Source organism: Ipomoea triloba, chromosome 14, assembly GCF_003576645.1.
Source record: "Ipomoea triloba cultivar NCNSP0323 chromosome 14, ASM357664v1".
In the NCBI taxonomy this organism is placed as follows: domain Eukaryota; kingdom Viridiplantae; phylum Streptophyta; class Magnoliopsida; order Solanales; family Convolvulaceae; genus Ipomoea; species Ipomoea triloba.
Window position 1 is genome coordinate 12,101,070 of NC_044929.1, and position 21,513 is coordinate 12,122,582.

At 35.3% G+C, this 21,513-nt stretch overlaps 2 protein-coding genes across 5 annotated transcripts; one reads left to right on the forward strand and one right to left on the reverse strand.

The window, feature by feature from the left end:
- Positions 1–1,926: 1,926 nt before the first annotated feature.
- LOC116004828 (magnesium transporter MRS2-11, chloroplastic-like) lies at positions 1,927–8,164 on the forward strand. 4 transcript variants are annotated; one of them, XM_031245000.1, is made up of 15 exons: positions 1,927–2,525; positions 3,332–3,404; positions 3,705–3,775; positions 4,385–4,470; positions 4,558–4,648; positions 5,189–5,257; positions 5,412–5,492; positions 5,591–5,756; positions 5,877–5,922; positions 6,486–6,566; positions 6,703–6,785; positions 7,188–7,231; positions 7,326–7,417; positions 7,502–7,509; positions 7,571–8,164. In XM_031245000.1, the coding sequence occupies exons 1-15, from the start codon at positions 2,148–2,150 to the stop codon at positions 7,696–7,698; spliced, it is 1,497 nt and encodes a 498-aa protein (XP_031100860.1). In that variant the 5' UTR covers positions 1,927–2,147; the 3' UTR covers positions 7,699–8,164. The 4 variants fall into 4 exon arrangements, 3 of the variants coding, with proteins under 3 accessions (XP_031100860.1, XP_031100861.1, XP_031100862.1); XR_004094850.1 differs by having other exon boundaries at positions 7,326–7,509; positions 7,571–7,680; XM_031245001.1 differs by lacking the exon at positions 7,502–7,509 and having other exon boundaries at positions 7,575–8,164.
- A 1,342-nt stretch (positions 8,165–9,506) lies between these two features.
- On the reverse strand, positions 9,507–13,278 carry LOC116005350 (serine/threonine-protein kinase SRPK-like). Its single transcript, XM_031245632.1, has 4 exons — positions 12,949–13,278; positions 10,979–11,962; positions 10,478–10,525; positions 9,507–10,338 (listed from the first exon to the last, which is right to left on the reverse strand). The coding sequence occupies exons 1-4, from the start codon at positions 13,156–13,158 to the stop codon at positions 9,970–9,972; spliced, it is 1,611 nt and encodes a 536-aa protein (XP_031101492.1). The 5' UTR covers positions 13,159–13,278; the 3' UTR covers positions 9,507–9,969.
- Between the last annotated feature and the right edge of the window lie 8,235 nt (positions 13,279–21,513).

The window sequence follows — 21,513 nt, forward strand, 5'->3', positions numbered from 1 at the left end:
GTGTGGTCGCGCCTTAATATGGGGTCAGTGCGGTCGCACTACTATGCATACAGATATACACTACTCAATGTTAGAAAATGCACCACACAAATATGCACCGTTAGGTACGCATCACCAAAAAACACACCACTAGATATGTAAATATACATCACACAGTGTTAGGAGATGCACCATTAGGGGCAGGGGAGTTATGGTGCATTATTTTGGGTGTGTGATGTGTATTTTGGTGTTTTTGTGTATTTTTATTGTGGTGCATTTTCTAACATTGAGTGGTGTATATTTGTATACATAGTGGTGTATTCCGCACTGGTCGCAAGGAAATGCTCGACCACATTTGAATAGAAAAAAAAACAAAAAAAAAAAAAAAATATATATATATATATATATATATATATATATATATATATATATATTACGGATCGTATGCAAAGAATGACAAGGTCGGGATATCGACCGATATGAGATGCGAACCTTTTTTCACAGTCCACATAGCCAGCTCTATTTGATAGTCGCAAGGAAAGGCGTGACCACATTTGAATAGTGTAAATTGACTTGGGTCAGCCTACATAACAAAAATGAGTAGTAGAAAAGGGAAAACGAAACAAAATGTTTTACGTGGAAACCCAAAAGGGATAAGCCACGAGCCTTTTTAGGCTGGGTTAGGGTGAAATTCATTATTATTATTGAATATTACATGTTCCAATCTAGTCCATTGAAATATAAAACAAATATAAGGGGAAATTTATATTGTAGGGAAGCTAACTGAATGATGTGATCAGGAAGCAAACTAAGGGTCCAATCGTATGTGGTCGAAAAGCTATGGTTCAAAGGGTGTATGTTGGGAGTAGATTCAGCAAAAGTCTCCTTTACACTAGGCATAATGGTTCATTTATACTAAGTGAAAAGGGGACATAATGATGGTCAATGTTGATATGGATGACGTGACATCCCTTCATTGGGCACTCAAGTAGGTCATGACAAGAGTAAATTGTTGAGGTGACAACTAGTGAGGTGACAACGAAGTTGACCTATCTTTTTTTTTTGAAAACAAGTTGACCTATCTAGTAATGATGATTTATAAGTCGATTGATATGGCGACCGATAAGTCTATTGATATGGTGACTGGTAAGTCTACTGATATAGTGAAAGGTAAGTATACCGATAGGGCAACCAATAAGTCTATGGCCATAGGGGTCGACAAGTAGTTATGTGGGCTCTTTAGGCCGGGAAGTGTACTTGGTCGCACCTAGAAAGACCCTCTAGGTCAAAAAATACACTTATGAGATCTATTGAGATCGAGAAGTACACTTGTGAGTCTTCTTGAGATTGAGAAGTGAACTTGTGAACCCTCTTGAGACCAAGAAGGACACTTGTAAGCCACGTAGAGCAAGTAGGGCTACTCTTAATCCTTTCAGTTGCAATATAAGAAAGAGAATAACCTATGAAATTCTTACTTTATCCCTCTAATAATAAAGGGTTTTTGAGTTTTCCGTCAGGTTGAGACGAATCCTTAACGTCGGGGACTAAATGCGTCACTTCATTCATAATTGAGGGGTTAAAAAGGAAAATATTTGGTGGACTCCTATTTTATACACCGAACTTGTATTCGCTCTCACGAGTTTTTGATGTAGGCAATTTTCTATGAACTCACATGATGAAAATAACCAATCTTTGTTTGCCACAAAGTATAATTAAGAGAGTAGAATTTTTAATTATGTATAGTAGAACACCGTTAAAAATGAATACCATCATAACTATTGAACTGTCAATATGAATAGAACTCAGGACAAAAGATGAAAAGACACCATTTTCTCTTTTAAAAAAAACATTAAAAATAGCATGGAGTAAAAATAACGGTAAATATAACAGCCAGCCCAATATTTAATCCATAAAAGTCAACGTCAGATACTTTGAGGTCACCAGAAATCCAGAAGCCAAACTACCTCCCGTTTCTTCACCAAAGCATCCACAACCACCAGCTTCATCGCCTACTTCACCTCACAACCTCTAACCTATAAATACACGCCAATAATTTCATTTCTCCATTGTCTGTTTCTCCAAACCCTTGGACAAGTCTCAGAGACGATTCTGCATTTCTGCAGATTACTATTTATCAAATCTTCACTTCTCTCACATGTCCTCCGTCAATGGCCGCCGCATTTCAAGCTCCGTATCTCCTCCAATTGCCTGTCCGATCGCCGCAGCTCCGGATTGTTTTGTCCAGCGAATGCCCCGTCCTTCTCCCGATCAGAATCTCGGGCTTGCCGTCGTTGCATAGGGGCCGCAGAGTCTCGGTGAAGGTGCGGACTCTGGATGTTGTCAGGTGCTTGACGAAGTCGACGGTGGAGCCCGAGCAGGAGGGTTTGGTTGATCGGGAGATTAGCGGGGATGATAGTAAGGTTGATCCGCAAGAGGTCTTGGCTGAAGCGGCGGCTCAGAAGGAATTTTCCAGTGCTTCGGTCGGTCAGCGGAAGGTTGTCGCCGGCGATTCTCTGTCCCTTGGGATCCGCGAACCGGTTTACGAGGTCGCTAATGTTATTTCGGTTTTGATATATCTTCGTATTCTTAGCTTTAATTTATAAATAAATATATTTCCCGCTCGCATGCCTTCTTTTGTCTTTCCTGACCTTTTACTATAACTATTGACCTATTGTAAAGTTTTAATGAATTTGAAACTAACCCGACAATTCAATTGATTGGATAGTTATTACTGAATATGAGTTTGGCTCCATAGTAAATTACTAAGGAGTAATGAAGTTCAGATTTTGGCGAGTAATGTGTGAATAAACTTTTGAAGGGGATACTTATTTGATTGTAGTCATTCTAAATGTGCTCAAATTCAGTCCTGAAAACACAATTAGTATGAGCTAGGGAAAGTTGGAGTTGCATGCAGTCTGTTTCATACTTCACGGTTTGGTTGCATTCCAATGTGCATGCTGGAGAGATTTTCCTTGGCTTTCAGGATAGTGATATTCTTTTACTGAGGCATATAGAAGTCTGGTTATTTGAGTTCTGAATACTATGAATAGTGGATTAGTGATGGGCTTTCGTACTTCCTTTGAGCATGTTAGGCATATTTGAAAACATGAGAACAGGTTTCAGACCTCCAAAACACAAATGTCAGAATGCATAGCAAATACTCTATACCTTTGAGCTCATAACTAGCTGATGAAGTGATGAACCTTGTAATAGTATCATGAACAATGATTATAAGCTATTTGATTGAATTGGTGATGGATTTAGTAGCACCACTAGTCTCTATTTTGTTGCCCTTGTTTAGAACTTGTTTTAGTGGCTAACTCTCCAGAGTTGCTTATATATCTTTTTAAAGGTACTGGAAGTAAAGTCAAATAGGACGGTCTCAACAAGAAAAATAAATAGAAGAAACTTGCTGAAGTCGAGTGGTAGGTTAACTTTTTTCCCTTCAAAATTCAAGCTTATCTCCTTGTATTTGTTGGATGAATTTTTAACAATTAAACTTTTCTCTGTATTTTATTCATAAAATATATGCTGAGATTATATTTTTTAAAATTCCACTGTTCAATTCTAGTAAAAACCCTGTATATCCACTGCTTTGAATAATTTGTTCTGGCACCTTATTTATTTATGTCTAACGCAATTTTCTGTTAATGCTCTCTCTTTTCACTCTTACATGTCTGTGGATGCAAATGATCTAATTGCCAGAATATGCTAATTACATTCAGGTCTTCGTCCTCGAGATATCCGGAGTGTTGATCCATCATTGTGGTTGACAAATTCAATGCCTTCTTTACTGGTATGCAGAAATTCATGATTTGATGTCATTATTGTTTATGCTGGGAGAACTTTTTCCTATTGTCTTTTGATGGAATGCATGCATCTTAGGTGGCCTTTATGGATTGATTTCAGCTAAAACTTATCCCTTCAATTACCAGAACAGGTTAACTTTTTCTTTTGGTCCTTTCTGTCACTAGAATCTGGAATACAAAATGGAAGCATATGGCTACTACTATCCGTTTGTGTTTCTTAAGCTCCTTTATTGGGATATTACACAAAAAATGATGCCTTAACATCTGGAGCAAACTGTTCCTAAAGCAAATTGATCTATTATATCTCAAGAGTGCCTCGTTGGATTATGAAGATAAAATGTTGGTAGTTGGCTTGTATACATAAGTCCAATTTTGTTTATAACATAATAAAGTGTTAATGTCATAAAATTAGATTAGCTTTTACATTTCATTATTTCACAGATTTATCACTGATATGAACTTTTGTCTTACTATTCAATGTTCCCATTGGCTTCTCACATCATATGTAGTCATATTTCATTTCTTTGTGCTAAAAATGCATTACAGGAATCCACTTGTTCTTTTAATGTATATTAATATTTGAAGCATCACTCCAGGTCCGTGAACATGCAATCCTATTGAATCTGGGCTCTTTACGAGCCATAATAATGCAGGAAAGTGTCCTTGTATTCAACTATAACAGGTAATCCCCTTGCAACGCTGAAAATTTTTTGGTCTAATGTGTACAGTGTCTAAGTGGACCTTACATTTTACTTCTGGATGTTCGCAGTAAAGGCGGAACAGCTTTCATTGGTGCACTCTTACCTCGGCTAAACCCTGACAACTTGAGTGGAGGGCATTCAATGCCATTTTTGCTTGAGGTTTGCCTTTTGACTCTACTGCTTATACTCTAATACTTGATGACATACTTGCAGACATTGCTGCTTTTTTCTCAGTCCTTCAGAAGATTTCTACTTCATTTTTAATGGATGATGTCTAATAGTAGATTGAATTCGAATTAGTGACATTCTTGACTTACATGATACATCATTGGGTACAGGGACATATATCATGTGAACCTTTATGTAAAGGTCCATGGTCCATCAGTTATGGACACAGGTTAAGATAATTTCAAATGCAGGAAGCAACTAAGCGCACTGCGAGGAACTTTTTACTTAATTCTGTTTTCCATAATTGCAGTGTTCACCAAATAGTTGTTTTCATTGGTTTTGCCTTACATTGGTGGAATGCCTACAAGCAGAATCCATACCAAATGCACCACTTTTCAGCTGCTTGATCAATATATTCTCTTTGGCATTTCTTTTGTTAAAATCTCTGTAGAAATAATTTGAAGAAAATTATGTTGGTGACCCTCTGATATTTTTGAACCTCCTGAAAATACTTGTCCTGATAATTTTCAGGTGGTTGAAGCAGCCTTGCATTCACGGATTCAACGACTGGAGCAGAGATTATGGGATCTAGAACCTCGTGTGAGTAAGAAACATAGTGAGCATATGTTTATCTTTCTTTTTCACCAACCCCTTGCCTCAGTGATGTTTTGCTTAAGATTATAGCCTGTGCTCATATTCAGTTGTTGCACTTTGTTGAAGTCACTCGTTACAAAAAAATCTTCTATTTCTGTAGGTGCAGGATTTACTTGAGGTTTTGCCTAATAGATTGACTGCAGATGTATTAGAGCAACTCCGGATGAGCAAACAGTCTTTGGTAGGCCATTTAACCTCGCAGCTAATTTCGCAATCACAATACATATGAGATTTAAAAAATTAACTTTCCTCCTTTTTTGGGCACTCCTTTATGTGAAGGTTGAACTGGGTTCTAAAGCTGGTTCCCTTAGACAAATGCTACTTGATATTCTTGAGGATACCCATGAAATACGCCTCATCTGTATCATGGGAAGAAACTGCACCCTCAAGAAAGAAAATGATGAAATGGAATGTGCTGTTTCCTTGGACAAACAGATTGCAGAGGGTAAGTTGGTTATTGGTTTTCTAATTACTGCTAATAACACTTGCTACTGGATAGAGAGGCAACTAATCAACTGATTAATTTAAATGCCTAATGCTACACATTTAAATGTGTGCTTTGCAGAGGAAGAGGAAGAAATTGAAATGCTTTTGGAAAACTATCTACAAAGGTTATTACTAGGTTCCATTTCAAATTTATGCAAGTGCTTTGAATTTTAGCTAGTAACCAATAATTATGTGCACATGTGTACATACAACAGAAACCAGGTTTAGTCCTAATGATTTGTACGCATTTCCAATTCTTCTATTGTATCTTATCAATGATGTGAAATGTTTGTAACTAACGACTCCCCTTCTGTAAAAGAAGTGATAGAGGAGATGAGATTTGAATCCCCATCAAATGTCTGGAAAGAGTCTTGGCATACCAAAATCTCCTACCCATCAAAGTTAATCTTGCTAATGATGTATATACTTGTTCGTAATGTCCATTCTTTGTAAACTGAAACACAGATCTTTTAGATAGTTTCATCTTTGGCATATTACATTTCATTTTAGGCTCAAAACAAACACTGGCTAAAGGCTGTAAAATTATACGGAGTAGTATATATCAAACTAATTGTTTATGGCAAGTATTGTCTATTACTTTGTCTTACATTGCAAAAATAGATATTATGAACTACCACTGTGTCTCATCTATATTCTAGTTAACCTGACTAGCTTCTTGCAAATGCAGATGCGAATCTTGTCATGGTCAAGCAGAAAGGCTCCTTGATTCTGCAAAAGAAATGGAAGACTCAATTGCTGTTAACCTAAGGTTTGTATACCTTTGCCTTTCCTGATTTCTTTGATTGTAGAGATAACAAAAATTCTAACTGCAGATAAAGAAATGAAAGACTCAAAAGAAATAGAACACTTGAACTAATTTACTGCAATTTCTTTTTCCTTATCAGCTCCCGTAGGCTTGAGGTAAGCAGAGTGGAATTACTCCTGCAGGTTGGGACATTTTGTGTTGCTGTTGGTGCTCTGGTAGCAGGTAGATAAGTGCTTTTGTATCTTTTTATGATGAAAATTTGTATATGTGGTGGATGGAGACAGTCTCTTACTAATATTTGTTCACAAAACTAAACAACTAAAGTCTAAAATGGCTTCACTTAAATAGATAAATGGACACACATTCTTAACTTCTACTTTCAATCATAAAAGAGATGAATTGTTAAATTAAAGTGAAAAGGGTCAAATAGGACCTCCAACTATACACCAAAATACAATTAAACCCTGAACAAAAAAAGAAGTTCCAATTGAACCCATAAACTTGTTAAAGCAATGCAATTGACCCATTTTGACCTATAATAGCATGTTAACACGAAGTCACCCGCCACGTAGGATCCCACATAGGTTTTGTCCTCTAGCTAATGCCCAAATACCTTGGGTGCAGGTATATTTGGAATGAATTTGAAGTCTTACCTTGAAGAACAAATGGTATGTAACCCCAACTTCCAATCTCAAGGGAAATTGGTATATTTCAAATGTGAATGTTTTTCATCTCTCTAAATCTGTATTTAACTTTATGCAGTATGCATTTTGGCTAACAACGGGAGGAATAATCATTGGCGCTTTTGTGGCATTTTTTGTAATGTACTTGTATCTCAGAACAAGGAAAATACTGTAAGTTGTTATGTTAGTCACTTATATTTCTCCTGGATGTTAAATCATTTGAACCATTATCTGTACGTAGTTACATTACCTCAGCAATTATGATAACTGTTCCATCTTTCACAGATGAAGTGAAACCTAAGAAGCCTCCGCTCTTGACTGCATATAGGGAGAGCTCGAGTGTAGGGCATCAATTCTACTATTCCCCCGCGATTTCTGGTCGAGTCCTTATTCCTCTAGGAATTAGCTTTCAAGTTTCAATCACCAGTGACCAGAACAATAGACTATACTAAAACAATGAAGGAATTCCTTGTTTGGTCCAAAGGAAGCTACATTGTTTGGAGAAGGTTGATGATCACCCTAAACTAGGTTGTTTGTGAAATTGCCCCTTTTGGATCTGCTATACTAGAGGGGCAGGATAATTGGACCAGTATAGTTACACTAAATGGGAAGATTGAGGCTTGGATTGGAGGTAGTTGGTTCGATTCTGTACAGGGTTAAATAAATCTTTAGAGCATCTTGATATCAAATATTTTTCTGCTGCCTGAGATTTTGGCAGATGATTTTATTTAATAAACAGTTTATTTTGTTTTGGTGGCTAACCTCAAATGGCCCTTTTCAGTGTGTTGGCAGTCCAACTGTGTATTATTATTTGTAGATATTGTGTCATTGTGGGAACCTTAAGATTTAGTTGAGTTGATAAAAGTTGAGATTTGATATTTAGACACCTCATCAAGGATTTGCTTACATTTCCCAGAAGGTATTTGCATTTGATTCTTGTTAATTGTGAATTCTGTGATAGATAGTTTTGACAAAACCAAATTCAGTTTGAGTTGCAAATACAAAGTTTAACAGTTTGGTTCACATAATCTTATATTACTTTGGTATAGTAATGTTATAATGTTATATATTATATTGTTTGGTTCAAGTTATAAGATTATCTTATAATGTTATATTACTCCAAAGTTTATGCGATGGTAATTTTCAAGATAATTTAATTACCTCTATTTTCTTTGATAATCTTATATTATCTTGAAAGAATTAATTTCAAGAATGGTTACTTGACTATTAACATTTACTAATTTTTATTCTGGACTTTTAGTTATACCATAAATGATCCTTTGATTATTATTTACTAAATTTCATCGACTTATGATTTAATTATAAATGGTACGTTGATTATTGATTTTGTTTCAAATTTAGTCATCTAGTTAAATATCAATTTAATAAACACTAAGTAATCTTACAATTCTAAAATGAAGAAAGATTGGAGGAAAAAATAAAAAAGAAGATTATATGGTGATGTCTAAGAGTTAAACCCACGCAGTGAAATGATGAATATATAAGGAAATAAGAGTTGTGGATGCCCTTAGAAAACTATTATGGGCACAAAAATTTCTTTAGCATAGCTAGTACGGCAATTTATATCATGGATCAGGATGCACAATGCATTGTGTACCTCATACCAAAATGATCATATTAACTGTTTCTATTTTTTAAAATCACGTTTCCTGTTTCGGCCGTCAATTTTCAAATATAAAAAAAAAATGCGTTGTTCAGATTGGGGGTTTTGATTTGCTTGTTGTTGATGCAAATAAATGAATTCGTATGTGATATTCGTTGATTAAACTATATGGGAATAGTTATAGGATTGTTTTTGAAACAACTAGATGATCCGAAGGTTAGGAGGATGAAGTCTATGTATTTGCGTTAATATTCTGTGTATTCTTTGAAGGCATTCTGTGTATTGTACACTACGATTCTGTGTATTCATGTTAGGGTACTTAGTGTATTCAAATGTTAGGAGAACGATTTATGTATAGTAGTGTCAATATTTGCGTATTCCCTGAAGTCATTCTATGTATTCTAGACAAGGATTCTGTATATTCATGTTAGTAGTACTTAATCACAGGAGTGATGTGTTTGTGTATTTGGTGTTTTCATTTTCTGTGTATTGTTTGAAGACATTCTGTGTATTGTAAATTACGATTCTGTGTACTTATGTTATGGGTACTCAAACATATGTTAGACGTGTTTTGTGTATTCAAATGTTAGTTTTGTGTATTCCCTAAAGTCATTCCGTATAAAGTTATTCTGTATATTATAGACAAGGATTTTGTGTATTCCCTGAAGTCATTCGAAAACGGCGTCTGTACAGTCACCCCGTCCACTAACATTCAAAACAACGTCGTTTTATACCAGGGTCCACAGTGACGCTGGTCCACAATATAACAATTGAGCCAGTACATACAAGAGTTCATCTAAACATCGCCTAGCCTATATACTTTTACATCTAAACATGAACCCTATGCGGGGGAAAACTAGCCGTCATTACTTGTGACCTAACGGGCAAAGAACCACAAGAAAGACTCAAACTAAGAATGCCAATAAATAGCTCCCGTAGAAAGCCAAACTTGAAACCTTGTGATTACCCAGCCAGTTATCTAACCAACTTGAGTGGGTAGCCTCGTAAACCCCACTACTTTTTGTAAGGGGCAAAATGGGATAATGATGATACAGGGGAAAAAGCAAAACCTTGAATTGTTATGGACTATGGAGTTACATCAATGGCTGGCTATATTAATATTCCTCATTCTCACCTCCATTGCCTCTCTCTCATTCTTCTCCTCTTTCTCTGAACTTCCATCTTCTGTTGGTGTTAGCAAAGAACTGGATGCAGAAGGCACAGGATGATGTTGGGGTCCTCCAGTTATCCACGGATGGTTGAGGCACTGTGCCGCTGTGGGTCTTTTCTCAGGCACAAAATCAAGCAAGGGAACGAGGAAATCCGCCATGTCTCTTGCATCTTGCTCGCTGAAATCATATTTTTCCTTGAGCACCTTACTAAGAGGCCAGAACCGCAAGCGTTTTATGTGCCTCAAATCTCCGTATCTGTTGAAGAACTCCCGTGAATAGCGCCCACCTAAGGCAATCTGCATAAATACAGAAATTAGTATACAGGAACACATCAATAAAATGCATAGTGGATTTGGTTTTTCAGTTTTGTTCGGGTAGAAAGTAAAAGGAGTAGCTAGTTCAATGTTAGCCAGCAATACTTTAAACGAAGCTAACCTTGCGTGGCATCATTCCCAGAAGCTCCATCATTAACGCCAAGTGGTCCTGTAACACAGGGACAGGGAATCAGTAAGCATTGAAGCAGAACAGAAATCCCAAGTACAATAACTAATACGATTGGCGATTTGTAATCGAATTCATATATATGAAAAGCTCAACCAGAAAAGTAAAAAATGAAACTTTGATGCCAGTTTTAGGAAATGCATTTCTTTGTTAGCCCAGGCTGCTGCCAGGAAACTTCATATTTGAAAGTACTCTAAGAATTGTTAGGAACATATATTAAAATTGTTGTCCCCAAACAATTTGCTGCAGAAGATTATAGGCAGCTAAGAAAGTTTTCAAAATGGAACTAAGAATTTTCTAAAGGCATTGTGTAAATTTTGTGGATACCAAATATGATAAGGGAGGAATGCAGGGTAGAAAATCAAATCGCGGAATGGATATGCAGATGTTCAGTCTTGTAAAAGCAAAATTGAATAGAAAGTGAAACTATTGTACCTCGTCCCTGTCATAATTGTCACCACTATGAGGATCAAACAGAACATCTCCCGTAGCCAGCTCAAAGCAAATGCAAGCGAAGGACCAGAGGTCTACCGGAGTTGAGTACTTGATGCCCAAGATAACCTCGGGGCATCTATATTGTCTAGTTTGAATATCACTTGTAAACTGTTTGTAAGTCCAACAAGCATTTCCAAAATCAACCAATTTGCATTTAAGGTCAACCTCAACCGATAGCTTTTGCCTTACTGAGCGGCTGACTCTCTTATGTTTTTCAGTCTCTACGAGCCTATCTGAGGCACCCTCTAGGTTACATGACTCATTTTTGTAGGATATGTTATCAGTTTGGCATTCAGCCGAGTCTCTATCTGCTTTTGCATCATGAAAAGAATCTTTGGGACTATTTGCTTCATTATCTTGCTCAACTTCCCCCGGTGCGTCTTTGCCAGCGCATCTTTGAGCTGCCTGCTTAGCCTTTTTCCGTATTTTCTTCTTCTGGTTCCTGGTCAGATCACTATTCGAAGTCTTGGCACCACTTGAAGTCCCTGCATCCGGGACAATCTTACTTCTACTGGATGAAAGAACGAGAGGAGCACCAGACTTTCTTGGATCTTTGTTCGGATCAATCGACGATAAAAGCAATATATTTTCAGGCTTCAAGTCCGTGTGTATGATCGAGAGTTGGCGATGAAGATAATCCAGACCCACTAAAACATGGAAGCAAATTTTTTTAACCATGTGAAGAGGAACCCCTCGATAATCCGAATACTTAATAAGGGTCAAAAGATTATCACCCAAGTACTCGAAAACCATACAAACATGCTGTCCATTGGGGCCTGAATGCTTAAAGTGATCCAATAACTTAACCACACACTTTTCGTCTTCTGGATCTCCTTCCGCAATTTGCTTTAGTATTGCAATCTCATCCATTGCTGCTTCAGTATAGTGGTGAGCACTCTTTTGAATTTTTAGAGCCACAAATTTCTGCTCCCCACAAACCAGAGGAAGGAAGAATTAGCCCAATGCCCATGAATCTCAATAAGACAAACTCAAAACAAAAGTGCACACCCTCCCCCTCCCCCACACCCAAAACCACCAACAATTAAAATAACCCTCCACAAATAACTGGCTGTTTGGTTTGAATTATGAATAGAAAATCAATAAGGCCCTGTTTGGTAAATGGCTGTTAGCTTATTAGGTTGGCTGTTTGGGTTAGAAGGTATGATTTTTTGATAACATTAGCTGATTGTAGAAAGTTATTTGATAGATTAGCTGTTAGCTAATAGCTGTTGGTATAATTTCTTTTATCAAAAAGCTAATTGAAAAGGCTGCTTTGAGTACCCTTTTGAATTTTAGCATTTTGGAATTACAAAAAGCTTATTAACCAATCAACTAATAGTGGTCAAATAAGCCAAAATTGGCTGATAGGCTAATTATTTACCAACAGGCCTAAATCTTCCACTTCTTGACCCAAAGGTACCACCTTTAAAGTATGACACAACATACAATTGAATTATAACAAGAAAAAAAGTAAGGATTTTTTAAACACAGAATTTACTCACCAAGCAAACATCCTAGGACCTTTGATTAGTTACGGAAAAAAATCACCAATAGTGTGGTAGGAAACGCATAACAAAGAATTGCACCAATGCACCACGAAATGCATGACACCCAAAGAAATGGATGCCTAATGGTGCCTTTTGTGGGATGCGTACCTAATGGTGCATTTTTAGTGAAAAAAGAATGAGAACAACCCAGGTTATCTCAATGGTTGAGATGTTTAGTAAAAAAAAAAAATCAAGGAGTCAATTTTCTATATGACATACTGTTTCCAATACTCATAAAAATAGCACCGCCCTTTTCCCTTTAGCTCCGGAGGGTAAAAATTGTTTGTTAAAGATACAAGTGTACTAAAGCATGCTCAAATGTATCAGAATTTAGAGCGAAAAGTGTAAAGAAATGGAATTTACGGAAGTTTGAATGTCCCAAGCGAGCCAGACAGTTGAGAAGTGGCCCCAGCCAAGCTTGCTCTGAACTACATAACGTCCCTGCTTGAATGCGTCTCCAATTCGGACGGCGTGGTACCCTCCGCTCCGGTAGTATTCGGTTCCCTCGTCTTCCGAGGTATAGTCGCTAGTCTCACTCTCATCGCCGCCGTTCCTGTCGTCCACCGCCGCCATCGTCCTCCGTTTCGAGAATTCTCCGCTCCGGCAACCTAAGCCGCGATAAGAATTCTAGAATGTAGTAGTAGAAACTAGAGAGAGTGTGAGGTAGAAATGTAGAATTAGGGTTTTTTTTTTTTGCTTGAAATGATTTTCAGGTGGCTACATGTGGCGCCACCTTGAAAATTCATGTTCATTCTAATTCCCAATTTGTAAATAATTTTTTTTTCCAAATATGGTATTTTTAAATTAATCACTATTATTTATGCGTCAAATTTAATTTTTTATTAAATCACTATTATTTGAAAAAAAAAAAATACTTGATCCTTACGTTTAAATTTTACTTTCACTTATATTCAAATTTGAGTGGAAGAATAAATTTTTTTAAAAAAAAAACAACAACATAACCCCCTACTAAATTGAGCAATCAAAACATGCTAAATTATAGGGAGTATAAAATGAGATTACAAATTAGTATGCCTTTATGACCCAATCTTCAAAATCGATTCAAGTAAATAACAATCCCCTGAAGATAGCAATCTTTAAATCTTACAAATAAAACATATTTCGAAAATAAGTGTAGAAAGAGATTTTTTGAACAAATATGCTAGAATAGTGTAAAAAGAGATTTTGTGAACAAATATGCTAGATTGCCACAGTGAATATTTTGTATAATAATCTTGGGACTTTTTTGGAGTTTACGTAGGTTGAATTTAGACACTATATATATTTGAGATAAGGGTTAAATTGGCTCTCGAAAATATCGAAATAATACAATTCGATACTTGAACTCCAAAAAGTTTCATTCAACACTTGAACTTGGTAAAAAATTTCAATTGGTCCATGTTTGCCTGCTATAATAGGTTGAAGGCTGACTAGGTTCCCATGTGTATCATATTGGAGTGAGGCGTGCATATATCATTTTCAGATGGATTTTAGTTTTGCCAACTCAATATTTTCATTACCCTTTATTTTAATTTCTCATTATAAGCCAAAATGTCAAATACCATGTGGTCAAGCAGCATAGTTATGACCCTCCCAAGTGAGAGGTCACAATTCGATCCTTAACGGGGGTGTTGGTATAATACTACACAAAATTTTCTTACTTTATTGCATCTCACATACTCGCACCGTAAAAACTAGAACCCTACGCCATTTACATACTTCTTAATTGTGCGATAAAATCCCAAAATGTTTATTGAAGCTAAAGATTTTATGTTGGGTATTTGGTGTTAGTGTAGTTGTTGTACATGTTGCGTGTATAGGAGACAAAAATTTGTTCTTTCTAAAATTACTTTTTTTTTTTGAAATAAGGTTCAAATTGGCCACTAAACCTAAAAATTAGGTCACTGAATAAAAAAAAAAGTGCAATTAGGCCACTGAACACTCCAAATGTATGCAATTTTATTTGATAGCAGGTTACCATGCATTTAATCAGGTTACTTGGTTAATAATAAACTATTAAAATAAATTTTTTTTTAAAAAAAAAAACACACTTGTGGCCACCCCTCCCCCTTTAATACTACCCTTGCCACCTTGATAGGAAACCTGTGATGAATCAAATTTAATTAATTAATTAATTAATTAATTTATTGTTATTATTATTATTCACGGAAAGTCAACTTCTTTCACAAAACAACTTTTACTTTATTTGGTATGCGTTTTTTAAAAAAAAAATTTTTAAAATTTTTAAAATTTTTTATTTTAACAGTTTATTATTAAAAATTATTTTAAAATGTCAATTCACCATTCACATAGGCAAGTAACCTGATGAAATGGATGGTAACCTGCTATCAGGTGAAATTACATACTTTTGAAGTGTTCAGGGCCTAATTGCACTTTTTTTGGTACAATGGCCTAATTGCACTTTCATGTTACATTCACTAACCAATTTGAACCTTATTCCTTTTTTTTTTCTTTTTTTTTTTTGTTGATTTGCAATCTTTATTTAAGATGAGGACCTCAATGTGTGGTTTTATGGTGGTTGTCTTTTGGTTTTGTTTTTTTTTTTTCATGGTTGCATACAGTTAATTCTTGTATGTAGTGTAATGACACAATATCAGTTAGTTTGTAATTTTTGTCTATAGTTATATTGATAATAAAGAGTTAATACCATTTTGGTCCCTCGACTATAGCGTAATACGTGATTTAGTCCTATATTATTAAAAGTACCCAATTTAGTCCTCTACTTGTAAAATAATACGTAATTTGGTCCTTCGTTACAATTGTCATCCATCCACCGTTATAGAGAGGGTTGAAAGCGTCTTTTTAATATTCGAGGGACCAAAATGGGTATTAATTATTATTATTATTATTATTATTATTATTATTATTATTATTACTTGATGCAATGACTCTGATTGTTTCACTGGAAGGGTGTGGCGGACTGTGGCGTTCTGCCGGTTGGTTCCTCCAGTTCATTTCCCTGTTCTGTTCCAGTAGTTGTTTCATGGTCTAATGACTCTGATTGTTTCACCTTTGATTATGGAGTATATTTTGAATATGTTGTTGAGTATACTACCCTAATTGTTGAGTATTGGTTCATGGTTGTTGGTCATTTACCTTAGATTATTGATTGAGTATTGTTGGTTGATTCCTTGATGAATGTTCTGAGCATGTCCTGTATTCATGTTCTGAATTTGAGTACTGTTGGTATGAGTATTTCCCTTTGGAATTGAACTTGAGTTTGATGTGTTGAGGTCTTGAACTCTTGTGAGTATTCTTTGGCTTCTTGAGTCTTGTAAACCCTTTTGAAAGTGGTTATTCAAGCTACGGCTCTAGATGTGTCTGTTGGTATGGGAGGAGTTGTTTGGGCATTGTATGCCTCTGTAGTTGGGCTTGTATGCCTCTGTGATTGGGCTTGTATGCCTCTGTGATTAGATTTGTATGCCTTTGAGAATGAGCCTCTTTGATTGGGCTTTTATGCCTCTGTGATTGGGCTTTTACAACTCTGTGATTGGGCTTTCATGCCTCTATGGTTGGGTTTTTACGCCTCTGTGGTATATCTATGTTATGGATGGGAGGTTGTGGTTTGGAGTTTATTCTATGTTCTTGGTTTGGGGTCACTCTAAGGGAGTGATGTGAGGTTGTTGCTTGGTTGGTTTCACTTGTGTTGTTCAGTTGAGCCTGTGCTTTGGTTGAGTATCTTATTATGGAACTATGGTATTGTGGATTCATTCATTGATGTTGAATTCATTTGAGGTGTCCTTGGTTTGTGATTCATTCAGCCTATTGTTGTTGAGTCATCTGGTTTTTAAACAAAGGACAATTTCGTTGGCGTATATATTCTATATGCGTGTGTAAAATCTATTTACAAGCTATGTTATACTATTGTATTTCTCACGAGTGTGAGTGGTGGATTGGTTAGCATTTCTTTGCTAATATTTCTAACTATTTTCTAGGTATGGAGTATATTGTGCACGTGAGAGCGCTAGCAGTAGATCTACTTCGCCTTTATGATTAGCTTAGTGTTTGTTGAGATTGTTTAGACATTTCAGGCCTGTGTGCCTTAGACTCATGATTTGTATTGACTTATTTAGATTGTGATTGCCTTTGAGGATTTATGAGTTGGATTTTGGATTTGCATTAGCATCTGGGTGATGGTTAACCTAGATGTGGCGTAGCACCCTCTGTGATTTAGTATCGCTTCTGCATTAATATAATTTGATACTGAGATTTGCTAGCTTTTACCTTAAGTTTATTACCTATCTCAGCGTGAAAATTTAGAGGTGTTACACTTCTTCTATTAATTTTTCTATCATTTGTTCTTGCGTCCATACTTTTATTTTGATAAATAATTAGATAGAAATTCGAATAAACATCTTGGTTTTTCTTAGCTTATTCCACCCCTTCTACCACTTATTTTACTACTTGAGATGTTGTCGGGATGATCCGAACCATGAGCTATTGAGCTCCTTTGTTACCACCTCTTCTACTCAAACTCTTCTACCATCTTTGCTACTCATTAAATTGTCTTCACCAATGTCCGAACCATGCACCACTTGTAGTTTTCTTTCCACATTTGCTACTAAGTGTGCTACTCGAATAAATTGCTTCCAATGAGTTTCGAACCATGCTCTTTGCTTTGTCACCTTTGCTACTCTTTTGTTACAAGGTCTTCCACCATCTCTTCTACCAAGATAACTTGATTTATTTGCTTGAGCTAGGATTCGAACACTAGACCACCATTTAGCTTTCTTATTACTCCTTTGAGAATTGAGATCTTCTACCACCTTTGTTGATCAATTATTTTTCCATAGGTGAGATTCGAACTCTTGACTTCTTCAAGTCTTCTCCTTCTCCCTTGCTATCATTTTTGCTACTTGAATAATTGTTGCTTCTTGGATTCTAACACAAGACTTCCAATTGTGATACCACTCCTTGAGTTTGACTTTGACTTGTACAATCCTTCTACAGGCTTTGCTATTTTTTGGAAATAATTCCAACACCAATTGTTCCAAAGTTAGAAGACATACGAGTTGCCATGATGAAGAAAATTGATATGAAGAGAAAATTTGTGAAAAAATGGCCAAGAAATCATGGTCCCCTTACAATGAAGAAGCTTACTACTTTTTTTTTTTTTTTGAAAGGAAGAAGCTTACTACTAATTATGGGCTTGTTTGGTAAATGTCGGATCCACCATTTTAGCGTTTTAACAAAAAATGATGGTTTGAAACAGTTATTTGCTCCAAACCACCATTTTGCAAACGCTGCATTTTGCAACATTTGCAATTGGCATTTTGGGAAAACAAAAGTCTTTTCCAAAATGCCCTCAACGTTTATATTAAAAAAAATTAAACTATAAGGAACTTGAAAGGCTCCTTGATTAAGGAGCCTTAAAGGCTCCTTAATTAAGAAGCATGTCCATTCGCTTGCCTAGTGGATGAACAAAGCAATTAAAAATATGGAGTCTTTAGGCTCCTATAAAAGAGTTTCAAGGCTCCATTCTCCACTTCTCCCACCGATGTGGGATATGTGGGGAAACAAAGGAGAGCCATTGTGCAACTCATCATTATTTTTATTTTTATTTTTATTTTTAAATTTAAACATTATTATTATTGTTATCATTATAATAATAATAATTATTATTATTATCCTTTAGGTCATTTTGCATGTTAATTATTGATCTAAATAACTAATGTTATCAAACATTTTTTTATAAACTGCTGATACAATCCGTTAGTCAAACCCGTTAAGGCGCTAATATAATCCACTATTTGCTAACCACTGACACAATCTTGCTAACAACTAATTGCTAACCACTGATTGCTAAACAAGGCCGCCATAATGGATAATGTTGGTTGGCATGTAAGTATTCTATAAATGATTGCAAGTTGTCTAACTTTTATAACAACTAACATTTCAATTGTATATATGGTGGCATGCTCCTGTAGAATATGGGATTTAATTGGTATTCCCTATGCACATGCGGTGTGTGCAATATTTGACAAGGGAAAGGACCCAACAGGCTTCATGATGATTGTTGTTTAAAGGAGGCATATCAGAAGACATATTTTCATGTTCTTCAACCTACCAATGGTGAGATGTTCTGGCTAAGGACTGTGACTGAGGATATTACAGTTCTCATGCCCAAAAAGATAATAAGTAGACAAAAAAAAAAGAGAAATCATGAGGAAAATGAAACTCCATCTATTAGTTCCAAGACTAAATTATCAAGGAAAGGTCGAATCATGAGTTGTTCCATTTGTAAACAAGGCTATATGGAAGCGATATGTGTAGGAAATACTACTTAACAACCAAGTAATGTTGATCTTTTTCAACTAATATACTACAAATAAAAGAAGTGCCAATAATCTAGGGGTTGGTATATAAATTAGCGCTCGAACTGGAGTAACATATTTAAATGGAAGAGTTGTTTACTATGGAAGAAACACAAGTTATGCACCAAATTAGAAGAAGAAAACAAACTTGAATGCTTTTTTGAAATGTTATTTATATTGAATTGTGAATTATTTATTTATTTTGTTTTGTTTAAACTCACCATGAAACGTATGGCTGGAAACTATTGCAATTTCAAATTACTTTGAGTTTTACTCTATTGTCATTCTATTTAATAGAGTATTTAGTTACAATTTCAAATTCTGGTATAGACGATGACATGTTAAATCTCACAGTAATATCAAGTTTAATAGAGTAATGTATTAATCATGTGTGAAATGGATTTTTCTTGTAATTAATTAATAATGACTTTTCCTAACAACTCAAACTAGAATATCAATGGTTTAGTGAATTGATTGCAAAAATATTAATTTTTTGTGTATCCATTGATAAAGAGTTAAAGACTATTTAAGAAAATTCACTTGGCTTCGAAGCTCAATGAGCACATTAACTATTTCACTAAGACATATTATTTCCTACGAATTAATCGAAATTCTTCTTCCAGCATATATAAGATGAGGCCATAACAATCCATCTAATTTAAGCTGAAATAGAAACAAAATATATTTCTTGATATCATTCATCTAAAAACATATTCACCAAGAATGGCTAAATGCACATTATAGATATCCAAATGATTGCTAAATTTAAAGCTAATATCCCTTATAAATTAAAACCAACATCTTTAACAAATCAAAGCCAACATCCATCTCTAATATAATAAAGCCAAACATTTTTGGCAATAAAAATAGAGAAATATAATAAGTTCCCGCCTATTTAAAACGGTGGCGTTCTGTTTTTTTTTTCTTTTTTTTTTTGGCTGAGCTGTGTACTGATTTATTCAAATTTTGTGATTTCCCACCTGATGATTTTTTGGTCCAAGTCTGACTGCTTAGTCATACTGATAGGATTATGGGCTATTATATATGTTATGTGTGGATTTTGGCCTACTGTCCAACAACAAAATAAAATTTAAAATATTACGAAGTATTTAATAAGTTACAAGCTTTCTTATACCTCTAAATACATGCTAATGGAAAGTGAATTTACAACTACAAAATTTCCTCAACAGATTACAAACTTGAAACCTTTCCACAGCTATGTGATCAGTTTGTACCCAAACAACCAAATCAGGTTGTTTTTCTCTCTTGTTGTATCTACATGAGTGGCCAATTTATAGTTGGTGTTGAGCTTAATCCAAAGCAAACGAACAAGGCAATCGGGCTGCGCTATGTCCGAACTTATGTAGTCACTGAAATTAAGAGAGAAAAACTTATTAGAAGCCAAGAGTGTATCTTTAATGATCAACAAGTTGTTTCTCCTGATTTTAATCTTCTAATATTGTTTCTACACTAATTCATTCTATGTAATTCTATGTAATGTACTCATGTTTTGTCTTTTTTGTTTTTTTTTTCTTTTTTAAATGTAGGGTGTCATCCATGTACACATACCTAAGGACCTTGCGGGGAAATATAGCAACGTATTCGTGGAAGGGAAAGTATATGGTATTAGGAATTTCCTATGTATCACCAACTTTTTCAAATACAAAACAAGCATGCTTCGCTACATGATCAAATTTAAACATGACACGCTTGTTATAGATTAAAGCCAAAATCCAGTACGAAGCATTCAATTTAGGCATTCCCAATTGAATTAAAACTTTAATTTTTTGAAAACTAAGACTAACAAAAAATTGCTACAAGTAAAAAAAAAATCTTCAACATTTTATTGCATTTCCTCTCTCACAAGCTCATCCCTCAATTGAGTATCTTTAACTCCTCTATATTAGGTTGTGTTCTCTCAAAATCTACTTATTGTCAATTGATAACTTGTATTAGTTCTTTCTAAACAAAAGATCAACAATCACCAAACAACCTCCCTACAAAATATATCATAGTTAATAATCATATCTTTTTATAGGTATATGTATCCAAAACTTGGGATACTATTGACATACCTTTCAATTTTGACAAAAATAAATTGTCTCATGCTTTCTTGAGTTACATGGGGATTTCAATATACAAGGACAATACACCAAGGCTCATAATTCAAATTTGTTCTCACCCTTTGTATTAATGGTAATTGTGGAACACTTTGAGTTGAAGAAGACATTTTCAAATTCCACTTTCTATTTCCTTCAATGGGTCCTCTTTTCTGTGAATTAAAGCTCAAGCTGGGGTATTCTAAACAATGTAAGAAACCACTTTCAAAGTCCACAATACCAGAAACCTTAAAAAGATATACTTAGGAGAATGAGTGATGGAGAATAGAGGAGAAACCTTGGAAATACACATGTGCCCATGAGTGGTGGAAAAAAGAGAAGAAACCTTCAAAACACATATGCGGTCATGAGTGGTGGAAAAGATGTGGGAAACTTAAAAAATACATATAGCTGTGTGTGGTGGAGAAGAGCGGAGGGTGTAGAACATATACACTGAATTTAGGAGAAATAAAATGAAAGACAAATCATAAATT